This window comes from Amblyraja radiata, chromosome 20 (assembly GCF_010909765.2).
Source record: "Amblyraja radiata isolate CabotCenter1 chromosome 20, sAmbRad1.1.pri, whole genome shotgun sequence".
In the NCBI taxonomy this organism is placed as follows: Eukaryota; Metazoa; Chordata; class Chondrichthyes; order Rajiformes; family Rajidae; genus Amblyraja; species Amblyraja radiata.
This window is the reverse complement of record NC_045975.1, coordinates 6991723-7005992: the sequence shown is the minus strand read 5'-3', so window position 1 is coordinate 7005992 and position 14270 is coordinate 6991723. Positions and strand designations below refer to the sequence as shown.

Below are 14270 nucleotides of genomic sequence, written 5' to 3'. Positions count from 1 at the left end.
TAAAATTATCCCTTGTGTTGTGTAGGATGGTGCTAGTGTAAGGGGATCGCTGGTCGGAGCGGACTCGGTGGGCCGGAGGGCCTGTTTACATGCTGCATCTACAAAATGTAAAGCTTCACAGTCAGAAGTGCTCTCTTTCAGATTAGGATGCCAATCCTTTTCATTAAAGACCGGCACAAAATGCTGGAGTAACTCAGTGGGACAGGCAGCATCTCTGGAGAGAAGGAATGGGTGATGTTTCGGATTGAGACCATTCTTCAGCCTGCCTCTATCCTCGATTTCAACCAGCATCTGCAGTTCTTTCGTACACCTAATCCATTTCATGATCTTGTGCGGGTACACAAGTTATATTGGTGCTTTTACAATAACCAGCAGAGGAGACGTGCATTTCACAGTGTCCTGACCAGCATCTCTACGAACATCTTCCACTGTGCTACCCCCCCCCCCCTCTGCTTGTACTCCTTCCAGCCTCATAGAACATGGGGAAGCACAGAACAGGAGCAGACCCTTCGGCCTGCCCCACCTGTGATGAACATGGCGCCAAGATGAACTAATCCCATCTGTCTGCACATGATCCATATCTCTCTGTTACACTTTCAGTTTAGTGTATTGTCACGTGTACCGAGGTACAGTGAAACGCCTTCGTTGTGTGCTAACCGGTCAGCGGTAAGACAATACATGATTACATTCGAGCCATTTGCAGTGTACAGATACATTATAGTGAATAATGCTTCATACAAAGTTACGCCTGTAAAGACTGGTCAAAGATAGTCCGAGGGTCGCCAATGAGGTAGATAGTAGTTCAGGGCTGCTCTTTGGTTGTGGTAGGATGATTCAGTTGCCTGATAACAGCTGGGAAGAAACTGTCCCTGAATCTGGAGGTGTGCGTTTTCGCACTTCTGTACCTTTTGCCCGATGGGAGAGGGGAGAAGAGGGAGTGGCCGGGGTGCGACTGGTCCTTGATTATGCTGCTGGCCTTGCCGAGGCAGCGTGAGGTATAAACTGAGTCCATGGAAGGGAGGTTGGTTTGTGTGATGGTCTGGGCTGCATCTCCATTCCCTGCATATCCATCTGAAACACTCTTTCCACAATAGCTTTTAGTCTCCCCAGTATTTCTTCCAAGTCTGGCCGCTGCTCATACAAACTGAATCAATAGACAATAGGTGCAGGAGTAGGCCATTCGGCCCTTCGAGCCAGCACCGCCATTCAATGTGATCATCCACCATCAGTACCCTGTTCCTGCCTTCTCCCCATATCCCCTGACTCCGCTATCTTTAAGAGCCCTATCTAACTCCCCCTTGGAAGCATCCAGAGAATTGGCCTCCACTGCCTTCTGAGGCAGAGAATTCCACAGAAATTAATGTTGAACATGCCTTCAGCTGCCAAGGTCCTGAGCTCTGGAAATTCCTCCCTGAATTTCACGACTGTTTTCTTCAAAGTGCTCCATAAAAACCTTTGATCCGATGCCACAACATCAGATTTTTGTTTGACGATCTCCTGAAAAACTGCTTTGGAATGTTTGCGCCATGTTAAACATGCTTCAGAATTGACAGCGCTGTTAATTGAAAAGCTGCTAAGCAGGGCTCGATGTAAATGTTCCTGAATGATTATTAACTAAACATAAAATCAATTCTACCAAATTCTGACAAGAAGGATTGCAGGCATGCACTTCCTACCTGCTGATGGACACCAGCAACTTAGTAGGGACAGTTTCTTCCCAGCTGTTATCTGGCAACAGAACCATCCTAATACAACCAGGGAGCAGCGCTGAACTGCTATCTACCTTCGGACTATCCTTGACCCGACTTTGCTGGCTTTACCTTGCACTAAACGTCATTCCCTTACCACGCATCCACACACTGCGAATGGCTCGATTGTAATCATGTATTGTCTTTCCGCTGACTGGATAGCACGCAGCAAAAGCTTTTCACTGTACCTCGGCACACGTGGCAATAAACTAAACTGAAACTGAACTGGGGGAATACTCACTCATTTCCATGTACTCTGGAGTCAGACCAGCAAATGGCTCCAGGTTATAGTCCGATTCATATTGCCGGGGGATCTTGCTGTTGGTTTCAGTCTCCAGCTTGGCCTCCCTTTTTGCCTTCATGTAGCGCATCAGCTTCTTCAGCTTCCTGAAACGCAGCACAGAGTTCATTTACTAACGCATCTAGATGCCAAATAGATACAGATTATAACAGCATGCCCATTGCTGCAGCAAGGCAGAGTAAATAAAGTACATGTAAAACATAAATAACTACCATATAAATTAACATCATATATAAATAGTATAAATAATATAATTTCTGTATCTACAACATAGATTAAAAAAGACCAGGCTCCTAAATAGACAATAGGTGCATGAGTAGGCCATTCGGCCCTTCGAGTCAGTACCGCCATTCAAATGTGATCATGGCTGATCATCCACAATCAGTACCCCGTTCCTGCCTTCTCCCCATATCCCCTGACTCCGCTATCTTTAAGAGCCTTATATAGCTCTCTTGAAAGTATCCGGAGAACCAGCATCCACCACCCTCTCGGCAGAGAATTCCACAGACTCACAATTCTCTGTGAGAAAAAGTGTTTCCTCGTCTCCGTTCTAAATGGCCTACCCCTTACTCTTAAACTGCGGCCCCTGGTTCTGGACTCCCCCAACATCGGGAACAATTAGAACGTGTCCAAACACTTAATACTCTTATATGTTTCAATAAGATCCTCTCTAATCCTTCTAAAACCCAGAGTATACAAGCCCAGCCGGTCCATTCTCTCAGCATATGACAGTCCCTCCATCCTGGGAATTAACCTCGTGAACCTACGCTGCACTCCCTCAATAGCAAGAATGTCCTTCCTCAAATTTGTAGACTAAAACTGCACACAAACCAAACTAAATCCAATCTCTGAGACATGAGATTGATGGAGAAGACAAGAGCTTGTTCCACACACCCACCACCCTCTGTGTAAAAAAGTTACACCTCGGATTCCTATTAAATCATTTCCCCTTCACCTTAAACCTATGTCCTCTGGTTCTCGATTCCCCTACTCTGGGCAAGAGACTCTATCCGCATCTATCCGATCTATACCTCTCATGATTTTATACACCTCCGTAAGATCGCCCCTGTTATGACCTCTTATGAATGAGATTTCGAAAGTGAACTAATCAAGGAAACAGATGGGAAATGAAAAGCAAATAATTTCCAACAGTTTCCAAATTTAGTTTTGGGCACCATGTTATAGGATAGATGTTGTCAAGCTGGAAAGGGTGCAGAGTAGATTTACGAGGACATTATCAAGACTCGAGGAACTGAGCTACAGGGAGAGGTTGAGCAGGCTAGGACTCTATTCCTTGGAGCGCAGGAGGATGAGTGGTGATCTTACAGAGGTGGACAAAGTCATGAGAGGAATAGATTGGGTAGTCGCACAAAGTCTCTTGCCCAGAGTAGGGGGGGAATGAGAACCAGAGGGCAGTTTAAGGTGGGGGGGGGGGGGGGGGGGGGGGGGGGGGGGATATATAATAGGAATATAATAGGTGGGGATATGGAACGAGCTGCCAGAGGAAGTAGTTGAGGCAGGGACTACCTTAATGTTTAAGAAACAATTAGACAGGATTGGACAGGTTTTGGAGGGATATGGCCCAAATGCAGGCAGGTGGGATTAGTGCAGATGGGACATGTTGGCTGGTGGGGGCAAATTGGGCCGAAGGGCCTGTTTACACGCAGTAAGACTCTACGATTCTCCAAGATGCTTAGTGGATTGGAATCAAACCAAATCAGTCGGGACCTGTACTCTCAAATGACTGAAGGCTCAAACAATCGCCATAACAAAGGGTGTTCTGAAACCTGGATTGGGAAAGAGTTCTCTCATTGCTCCTGTAAACTTAGCTTTCTGATTGATGTTGCTTCAGGACATTTCCTAGTGAGAGAAACTGGATTATTTCCCTCTATCAACAATCCTCACTGAAATATGTAAACACCACTGATGATTTACACGAGTTTAAATACCTTAAGTCTCCTTGGCTTGCAGGATTTAAAGAGATTTTGGACAGCTCATTCAGAATTGAATGTGAGAAACACGGGTTCATCGGCTTAGGGCGGCTCGGTGGCGCGGAGATAGAGTCGCTGCCTCACTGCGCCAGAGACCCGGGTTCGATCCTGACTACGGGAGCTTGGCTGTGCGGAGTTTGTACGTTCTCCCCGTGACCGCATGGCTTTTCCCCGGGTTCTCCGGTATCCTCCCACACTCCAGGATCGTAGGTTAATCGGTTTCAGTAAAATTGTATATGATCCCTAGTGTGCAGGATAGTGCTAGTGTACGGGGTGATCACTGGTCGGACCCCAATTCCACACTGTATCTCCAAATTCTAACATTTAAAGCAGAGAAGTCTCTTTTGATTTTGCTGTTAACTGGTGGAATGAAGGAGGTTCGAGCTTTCTCCGATGGCTTCCAAATTTCCGGGAATAATGTAACAAAGTACATTTCATGGTCTGTTTAGCTAGATGATATCTGGCTGTTTTTCTGCATCGAAAGAAGACCTTATGGGCATGTGGTGAATGACCAATAATTCAAGCTATTTAGTCAAGTTCCTAAATCACTGTTTATTGTTTCAGAATATACTGGTTTAACCGTAAAAGTCGATACCATCACAGGAAACGCTGTGCCGGGTCAGTGTTTTGGCAAAGAAGGGGAATTGAAACAACATGTACAAGGAGACAAGATGCCTCCGATGATATGGTCCTTCTTCTAATCAACTGCCTTGTGCAGACTAAATGTGCAAGAAGGAATTGCAGATACTGGTTTAAACCGAAGATAGGGCACAAAAAGCTGGAGTAACTCAATGAGTCGGACAGCATCTCTGGAGAAAAGGCATGGGTGGCGTTTCGGGTCAAGGCCCCAGTCTGAAGAAGGGTCCCGACCCAAAACGTCACCTATTGCATTTCTCCAGAGATGCTGTCTGATCCGCTGAGTTTTGCGTCTACCTTCTGTAGAGGGGCATTTTGGATCAGGACAGGAAGGCTCCCAACTCTAAATGTTATTAAATACGCCTGCATTTTGTGTCTGCCTTGTACAGAGATAGTTTGTCATAAGGCCATAAGGAATTGGAGTAGAATTAAGCCATTTGGCCCTTCAAGTCTACTCCGCCATTCAATCATGGCTGATCTATCTTTCCCTCCGAACCCTATTCTCCTGCCTTCTCCCCGTAAACTCTGACACGTGTACTGATCAATAATCTATCTATCTCCACCGGGCATTTGCTCGGGCAAGTGGTGAGAAGCTGAAAAACTCACGGGCAGCTTGAAACAATAGGAGGAAAACTAAAAAGCGAACAAGTTTCAAACAGTCAATTTCAGATGTTTAGCCCAACACGCTGGGACGTGGTAATAAATACGTACGGAACGCCTATTTCAAATATGTTGTTCTGTATCAATTGTTTCCCCAGCATGATGATGCTCAGTTGAATGCACAACTCCATCAGGCAGCCTCCAGGAGCACACTGAACAAGACAAAGAACAAATGTTAATCCGTTTGTACAGCGGCCTTAAATCCAGCAGCCAGTTCACTGGTTAAATTTGTATTTCAATCTGACACAGAACCAAAGTATTGCACTACCTCTTCCATCCGCATGTCGCGAAAGATATAGGTGTATTTCCCAGGTCGTCCAGTGAACCTAAAAACAGATCATAATAAGTGCGGCCCCATTTCAACAAATAGAAAGTGCAGAACATCAAATAAATTTACAAACTAATACATTTGAACCATTATCCACCACATTGGTGATCCTCGTACCATCCTTGATCAGATTTTACTGGCCTTACCTTGCACTAAACGTTATTCCCTTATTATGCATCGTGTATCACGATTGTAAACATGTAGAGGCTTTCGGCTGACTGGATAGCACGCAACAAAACCTTTTCACTGCACCTCAGTACGCGTGACAATTAACCAAACTGAGACTGAAATTGAAGAAATCGCTTCAAAAATGGGCTCAATGGTTTCAAAAGAATAGACCATTGTTAGCCAGGGGAAGGGGACAATGAGGCATACAATGTAACATTTATTGAGGACTGTCAGACTGGTCGGAGAACCAGGATGGGGGAGGGATGGAGAGAGAGGGAAAGTGGGGTTACTTGGTTAGAGAAGTCAATGGAGAAGTCTGACGAAGGGTCAGCCAGTCCTTGGGGTGGAAGATTGCAACCCTCACGTTGTCCGCCCTGTTTCGATGAATGCAATCAACCTGGCGTGCACAATCAAATAAGAACAAATAGAACAAGTTGTCCTACAACTTTAGGCTGTGCACGCCACACGCAAGAAGAAGAAGACAAAGCCAGTCCTTCTCTTCAGAGAAACTGCCTAACCCGCTGAGTTACTCCAGCTTTGTGTCTATCTTCAATATTTATACCGCTGGGGCCAAGGGAAAAATGAACTATTCAGGAATACTATTCCTGTTTCTGCTTTCTTAGACAATAGACAATAGGTGCAGGAGTAGGCTATTCGGCCCTTCGAGCCAGCACCGCCATTCAATGTGATCATCGCTGATCATCCCCAATCAGTACCCGTTCCTGCCTTCTCCCCATATCCCCTGACTCCGATATCTTTAAGAGCCCTATCCAGCTCTCTCTTGAAAGTATCCAGCAAACTGGCCTCCATCACCTTCTGACGCAGAGAATTCCACAGACTCACAACTCTCTGTGTGAAGAAGTGTTTCCTCGTCTGCGTTCTAAATGGCTTACACCTTATTCTTAAACTGTGGCCCCTGGTTCTGGACTCCCCCAACATTGGGAACATGTTTCCTGCCTCTAGCGTGTCCAAACCCTTAATAATCTTATGTTCCAATAAGATAGCCTCTCATCCTAAACTCCAGAGTATACAAGCTCATTCTCTCAGCATATGACAGTCCCGCCATCCCGGGAATTAACCTTGTAAACCTACGCTGCACTCCCTCAATAGCAAGAATTTCATTCCTCAAATTAGGGGACCAACACTGCACACAATACTCCAGTTGTGGAATCACTAGGGCCGTTGTATGTTCTTGTATCATCATTGAAATACTTAAAGATGGTTGAGCCATCACCATTGCTGAGGAAGTCTCTTCCATGGTTGATGGCTGCTTTTGGAACCTCAGTTCCATCTCATTCTGCTTATGGTGACTTGGGTTACTTCCACATTGCCAAGTCCTTGCGACACTTAGTTACACAACGTTAGGCGCACGAGTTACGCCGAATCACTCACCTGCCCTTGAAAAATGCAACGTAAAAGATTGGCGTGTAGGCATTCACAAACTTCAGCAGAAAAGATTTGAAAATTAATCTTTCCTCAAAACTTTTGTCCGTTTTTGGAATCTCTGTAGCAGGAGCAAAAGAAAAACACGATCACAAGATGACAATTGATAATAAAGTCGACAACGTTAGCAGACTGGTGTATTGTATTAATACAGCATTCTATTAATACAGCATTTCATACAATGTGTAGGAAGGAACTGCAGGTGCTGGTTTAAACCGAAGATAGACGCAAAAAGCTGGAGTAACTCAACGGGTCAGGCAGCATCTCTGGAGAAAAGGAATAGGTAACGTTTCAGGTCGAGACTCTTCTTCAGACTGAGAGTCAGGGGCGAGGGAAAGGAGAGACATAGACAGACGGTGATATAGAACAAATGAATGAAAAATAAGCAAAAAAGTAACAATGATAAAGGGGACCGGCCATTGTTAGGTGTTGGTCTAGGTGAAAACAAGTTAGAGACAATGAGACTCAACAAGACAACTTTATAGGTCTGGAGTAGGGTCTCGACCCAAACATCAGCCATTCCTTCTATCCTGAGATGCTGCCTGTTTCCACTGAGATACTCCAGCATTTTGTGTCTATCTTCAGTTTAAACCAGCATCTGCAGTTCCATCCTACAAGACAAATTTGAAGCTAGAATAACGACTCGGGTGGGGGAGGGATGGAAAGAGAGGGGATGCAAGGATCACTTGAAGTCACAGTAGATAACTCAGCATTCGTAGCGCTGGGTGTATACAATGGATAAGCCTCCCATTTTCTGACTTGTATGAACGAATCCAAAGCCATATCATAATACTGGGAGATGGAGATTCCTCCATTAACACTGCATTTGTCAACCTATATTGAGTCACCAAATCAATATTTGTTGATCACATCAATCATTTGTACTAAACTTGAAGTCCTAATGCATCCTTTGTACTGACTTCTTGTAGCTTTCTAAATCTTTTTGCCCTCTAATTCATTCCATATCATTTCATCACCTCCATGCCTGAAAGTCTTTACAGTTTAGGGCGGAAACAGGACCTTCGGCCCACCGAATCCACGCCACCCAGCGATCACCCCGTACACCAGCACTATCCCACACGATAGGGACAATTTACAACTTTACCAAAAGCCAATTAAACCTACAAACATGCATGTCTTTGTAGTGTGGGAGGAAACACTCATTTCACCACTGCCATCGGGAAGACGGTACAGGAGCCTGAAAACTGTAACGTCCAGGTTCTTCCCTACAGCCATCAGGCTATTAAACACGACAACAAATAAGCTCTGAACTACAAGAGACTATTATTATTATTGCACTATATTTGTTTATTTATTGAGTTTCAGGGGTCAGGATCTGACTAATTTCCTTAGCCCGATTGTAGTGAGTCTGCGAAATTCACTGCCACAGACGGCTGTGGAGGCCAAGTCACTTAGAAACATAGAAAATAGGTGCAGGAGTAGGCCATTCGGCCCTTCGAGCCTGCACCGCCATTCAATATGATCATGGCTGATCATCCAACTCAGTATCCTGTACCTGCCTTCTCTCCATACCCCCTGATCCCTGTAGCCACAAGGGCCACATCTAACTCCCTCTTAAATATAGCCAATGAACTGGCCTCAACTACCTTCTGTGGCAGGATTGCCCCTTTATCCTTAAACTGTGACCCCTTGTCCTGGACATCCCCAACATCGGGAACAATCTTCCTGCATCTAGCCTGTCCAACCCCTTAAGAACTTTGTAAGTTTCTATAAGATTCCCCCTACAAGATTCTCTAAGATTAAAGCAGAGATTGAAGATTCTTGATTAGTAAGGCAGGGAGAATGGAGTTGAGGGGGGAAAATAGATTAGCCATGATTGAATGGTGAGTAGACTTGATGGGCAGAATGGCCTAATTGTGCTCCTAGGTCTGCGGTCTTAAAGAAGTAAATCTGGGTCATTCTACTGTAATGGAAGTAGTTGCTCAGATTCACAGAGGAACGGAGATTTTAATCCATATCCTTTTTGGTCATCTACTTCAAACAGTCTGCTGCCTTTTGGAGGATGCATGCCAATTTATAAAAGCTGAGAGTAATCACCATTCTTCAAAGTGGCAACAGTCTTTAAAGAAAATGTAGCAAACAATCGTCTCCTGACCTGCAGCCAAACATGTGCAAGTACCTGGCAAAGGGGAAACTTTCCTCATCAAACAGCCACTAAACTTTGAACAAACTTGGGACGCAGTGAAGACACTTAGTTCCAGGAAGCCCTTGAGGATAAAAGGCCAGGATTCTACAACAAGGGATTGCCCAGAGCAATAAACCATCAGAGCAACGTACACTTTCACAACTAGATATTCCACAGGTAGACAAAAGTGCTGGAGAAACTCAGCAGGTGCAGCAGCATCTATGGAGCGAAGGAAATAGGCAACGTTTCGGGCCAAAACCCTTCTTCAAATATTCCACATTTAGGGTGGCACAGTGGCACAGTGGCAGAGTTGCTGCCTTACAGCGCCAGAGGTTCTGGTTCGGTCCTGACTACTGAATTGAATTAAATCGCAATGAAATTCTTTGCTTTCATACCTTGCCAAGGTATGCAAATAGTCACCCATAAAGGGAGCTTACAAAGCTACAACCCTCCCCCCCCACAGCTTTCCCCCACACAGGGTCCTCCATTGTTTCACCATGGCGGTTCCCCCCACATCAGATCCCTGTTGCTCTTCCCCCTCCCTCACCCCCCCCCCCCCCCTCCCCCACAGCGCAAGAGAATGAGGGGTGATCTTGTCGAGCTGCATAAAATCATGAGAGGATTCTCATTAAAGAGTCCCATTAAAGAGGATTCTCATAAAAATCATGCTGGTGCTGTCTGTACGGAGTTTGCGCGTTCTCCCTGGGGCTATTCTCCTTGATCTCCGGATTCCTCCCACACTCCAAAGCCATGCAGGTTTGTAGGTAAATTGGCTATGGTAAAAAAGAGTGAAATTGTCCCTGGTATGTGTAGGGTAGTGTTAGTGTGCGGGGATCACTGGTCGGCGCCGACTCGGTGGGCCGAAGGGCCTGTTTCCGTGCTGCATCTCTAAACCAAACTAATCTAAACATGGCAACTGGGCTCTAAACCCCAGCATGCCTGTAAGTAGTACATGAGAATGATTTAGTATCTGGTGGTAATAACACAGTTATGGTGGAATTATATTCTTGGCATGTTCATTCTATTTAAAAAAAACTAACAATCGCATTGGGGATGTGGATAGAACTGCTTACAAAGACTTGTCAAGTCAATGATGGTCAAGTCTTATATTAGACTTTGTATATATATATATATATATTTTTTTTTAAATACCTTGAGCATCATAAACCAAAAAGCAGAACAGTTTTTAAATATCAAATCTTTGCACTTTTAATTGAGGACAGCCATGAAATGACATTGCAGTACATTCAGTGTAAACATTAAAGTGATGGGTGCATTAAAATAACTGCTTCACTAACAAATCATTTATATCAAATGAATTGTTTGAAAATTAGGGGAGTGGGAAAGCAAATGGACTTCCGGACTTATTCCGTCTTCTGGCAACAGTTGGATACTTCCGCAAGTATAAACTGAGATTAGCACTAAAACAGAATGCTGGAGTAACTCAGTGGGTCAGGCAGCATCACTGAAGAACATGAACAGGCGATCCTTTGGATTGGGGCCCATCATCAGACTGAAGGGTCCCGACCCCAAACGTTACCTATTCAGTCTGAAAAAGTGTCCCTGACCTGAAATGTCACCCATCCGCGTCCTCCAGAGATGCAGCCTAACCTGCTGAATTACTCCAGCACTTTGTGTCTTTTAAAAAATATATAAAGCAGCATCTGCAGTTCATTGTATCGACAATAATTGGCACTGTTGGTCACCTTCGTTAACTAACACACAGATACTTTTGTATTTGGAGTACTGCGAGTAAATTTGGGCCCCATATCTGAGGCAGGATGTGCTGGCTCTGGAGAGGGTCCAGAGGAGGTTTACAACAATGATTCCAGGAATGAGTGGGTTAGCATATGATGAGCGTTTGACAGAACCATGTAGCTGAGGTTCACCTTGGAAAAGCATTGTATACTTACCAAGTATTGTCAGCCATCTGGCAATGGCACCGTAGACTTCATCCAAAATTAGAATGACCACCAGATTAATGATGACGGCAGTGGCCGTGACGATGACTCTGACATTGGCTTTGGCGTAGGCGTCTGGGCTCACGGCCATCGCTGCGGCCGTGGAGATGCGATAGAGGATCACTCCAAAGACGATTGCAAACGTCAGGCCAATCTAGAGAAAGCAGGACACTTTGGTTAGAATCCAAAACCCTGGTGCCTTCAGAAACCTCCAGGGCCTGTCCCAGTTGGCCATCATTTGCGCCTCATTTACGCCTCATATGTAAAATAGGTCGACGCGTTGTTACGTGCGACATCGCGTGTAAATCACGCGTCATCATGCCGTATGGTGCGCATGATGTCATTAGAATACCCTGCAGCGTGCGGCGATGCATGGTTACGGTGGTGACGTAACCATGCGTCACCACGCGATACAGGCGAGACTTCAGGACACCAGCGTGCGACGCCAATACGTTAGCTTGCGTACACAATGGGTCAGCGTGTGTACGCGATACGTCAGGCAGGTGGCGCGCGAGGATTTCGTTACTCTACGAAATCCTGGAGAGGTGCACGATACCGCACGCCACCCCATGCGATTCCACGCCTCACCATGCGCAACGCATGCTCAACCCGACGCATTCACCTATTTTACATATGACTCGTAAAAGAGGCGCAAATGACGGCCAAGTGGGACAGGCCCTTACGACTGCCAAAACAGAGCTATTGACGTGAATTTGTGGCAACAGAGAAGTAACGGTTAGTTGACAAATGCAGAAGCATACTAACTCTTAAGTAGATCACCCTACCAATTTTAGTCTGAATTAGAAACATTGAAAATAGGTGCAAGAGTCGGCCATTCGGCCCTTCGCGCCTGGCACCGACCACCATTCGATATGATCATGGTTTATCATCCAAAATCAGTACCCCGTTCCTGCTTTTTCCCCATATCCCTTGATTCCGTTAGCCCAAAGAGCTATATCTAACTCTCTATTGAATACATCCAGTGAATTGGCCTCCACTGCCTTCTGTGGCAGAGAATTCCACTCAGAGAATTAAATATGCAGCTGCAAATTAAACTTAAATTTATTTTCAACTCTCAAGCACTTGATCATTTTTCTCTCCACAGATGCTGCTAGATCTGCTGAGCATTTCCATTTACTGCTTTCAATCCTGAGAATGATTAGAAGATGAGTTTAACTCTACTGGATATTGCAACTGTACCAATTGTATTAGTTGAATTGAGTTTAGTTTATAGTCACGTGCACCGAGGTACAGTGAAAATCTTTTGCTGTGTGCTATCCAGTCAGTGGAATGTCAATACATGATTACAATTGAATGGCCCACAGTGTACAGATACATGATAAAGGGAATAACGATTAGTACAAGATAAAGCCAGCAAAGTCCAATCAAAGATAGACCAAGGGTCTCCATTGAGGTGGATAGTAGCTCAGGACAGCTCTCTAGTTGGTGATAGGATGGTTCAGTTGGCTGATAACAACTGGGAAGAAACTGTCCCTGAATCTGGAGGTGTGTGTTTTCACCTCTTGCCTGATGGGAGAGGGGAGAAGAGGGAGTGGCCAAGGTGTGACTCGTCCTTGATTATGTTGCTGGCCTTGCCGAGGCAGCGCGAGGTGTAAATGGAGTCAATGGAAAGGAGGTTAGTTAGAAGGAAATATGGCTTAATCGGTCAAGACATTGAGGATAACAGCCGGGAAGGCATGTTGCAGCTTGAGAAACGTTTTGTCAGGGTGCGATGGAGTATGGTGTGATGTTTCGGCCACCGCCTTACAGGAAGGATGTGGAAGGTTTGGAAAGGTTTATCGGAATGCTGCCCAGTTTGGGGAGCATTCATTATCCACAAGGAGAGGCTGGCCAAACTTGGATTGTTTTCTCTGGATCATTGGAGGTTGAGGAGACCTCATTATGAGGGGCAGAGATAGGGTTGACATTCAGAACCTTTTCCCCCCCAGGGCAGAAATGGCACAGACTAGAGAGCTAAGCTTTAAGGTCAAGGAAGGAAAGTTTGAAGAGATGTGCCGGGGTAAATTAAAAAAAAAAAAACACAGACACACACAGTCCTGGTTTTTGAAGGCCCGACTCTGGGTAAAAGATTCACCCTATCTATTCCCCTCGTGATCTTACACACTCTATAGGATCACCCCCCCTGGTTTCTGATGCTCCTACTCTGAGTAAAATACTTTGGTTCCTCCTGAGCTCCAAGGAATATAGCTCTTTCTACAATCGATTGGTAACTTGCACAATTAGGGAAATCTGACGATGGGCACAAAATGCTGGAGTAACTCAGCGGGACAGGCAGCATCTCTGGAGAGAAGGAATAGGTGACATAGCAGGTCAAGACCCTTCTTCAGAATGAGAGTCGGGGAGGGGGACGCTGGAGGTATGAGAAGTTACAGAACAAATCTGGAAGCTAATTCCTCAGCAAACCCGTTGGATTAAAACCTTTGTTTCTGGATCAACGGGGCAGAGCTATGTCCGGGGTTATGTGGAGAAGGCAGGAGAATGGGGTTAGGAGGGAGAGATGAATCAGCCACGAATGAATGGCGGAGCAGACTTGATGGGCCAAATGGCCTAATTCTGCTCCTATTATATGATCTTGTGATGCTAGTCCAGTGAGGAAATCATTGCAGAATTCTCCCTGTGACCCACGTGGGTTTTCTCCAGGATCTTCGGTTTCCTCCCACACTCCAAAGACGTGCGGTTTTGTAAGTTAATTGGCTTGGTGTGTGTGTGTGTAAATTGTCCCTAGTGTGCGTAGGGTAGAGTTAATGTGCGGGGATCGCTGGTTGGTGCGGAGTCCGTGGGCCGAAGGGCCTGTCTCCACGACGTATCTCTAAACTAAACAATTGTATCCGTGTTCTCCACAATCTTGCTTTGGGGATTAAATGGAA

At 45.4% G+C, this 14270-nt stretch overlaps 1 protein-coding gene across 5 annotated transcripts in view; it reads right to left on the bottom strand.

The window, feature by feature from the left end:
• The window catches only part of ano1 (anoctamin 1), a 173824-nt gene that overhangs the window by 15551 nt on the left and 144003 nt on the right, over positions 1 to 14270 (bottom strand). For all 5 annotated transcript variants that reach the window (XM_033038711.1, XM_033038714.1, XM_033038710.1 and 2 more), the window contains 5 exons: positions 11335 to 11536; positions 7225 to 7336; positions 5605 to 5662; positions 5388 to 5488; positions 1990 to 2135 (listed from right to left, as the gene is read on the bottom strand). In XM_033038711.1, coding sequence (XP_032894602.1) covers positions 1990 to 2135; positions 5388 to 5488; positions 5605 to 5662; positions 7225 to 7336; positions 11335 to 11536 — 619 coding nt within the window. The remainder of the gene's footprint in view (positions 1 to 1989; positions 2136 to 5387; positions 5489 to 5604; positions 5663 to 7224; positions 7337 to 11334; positions 11537 to 14270) is intronic.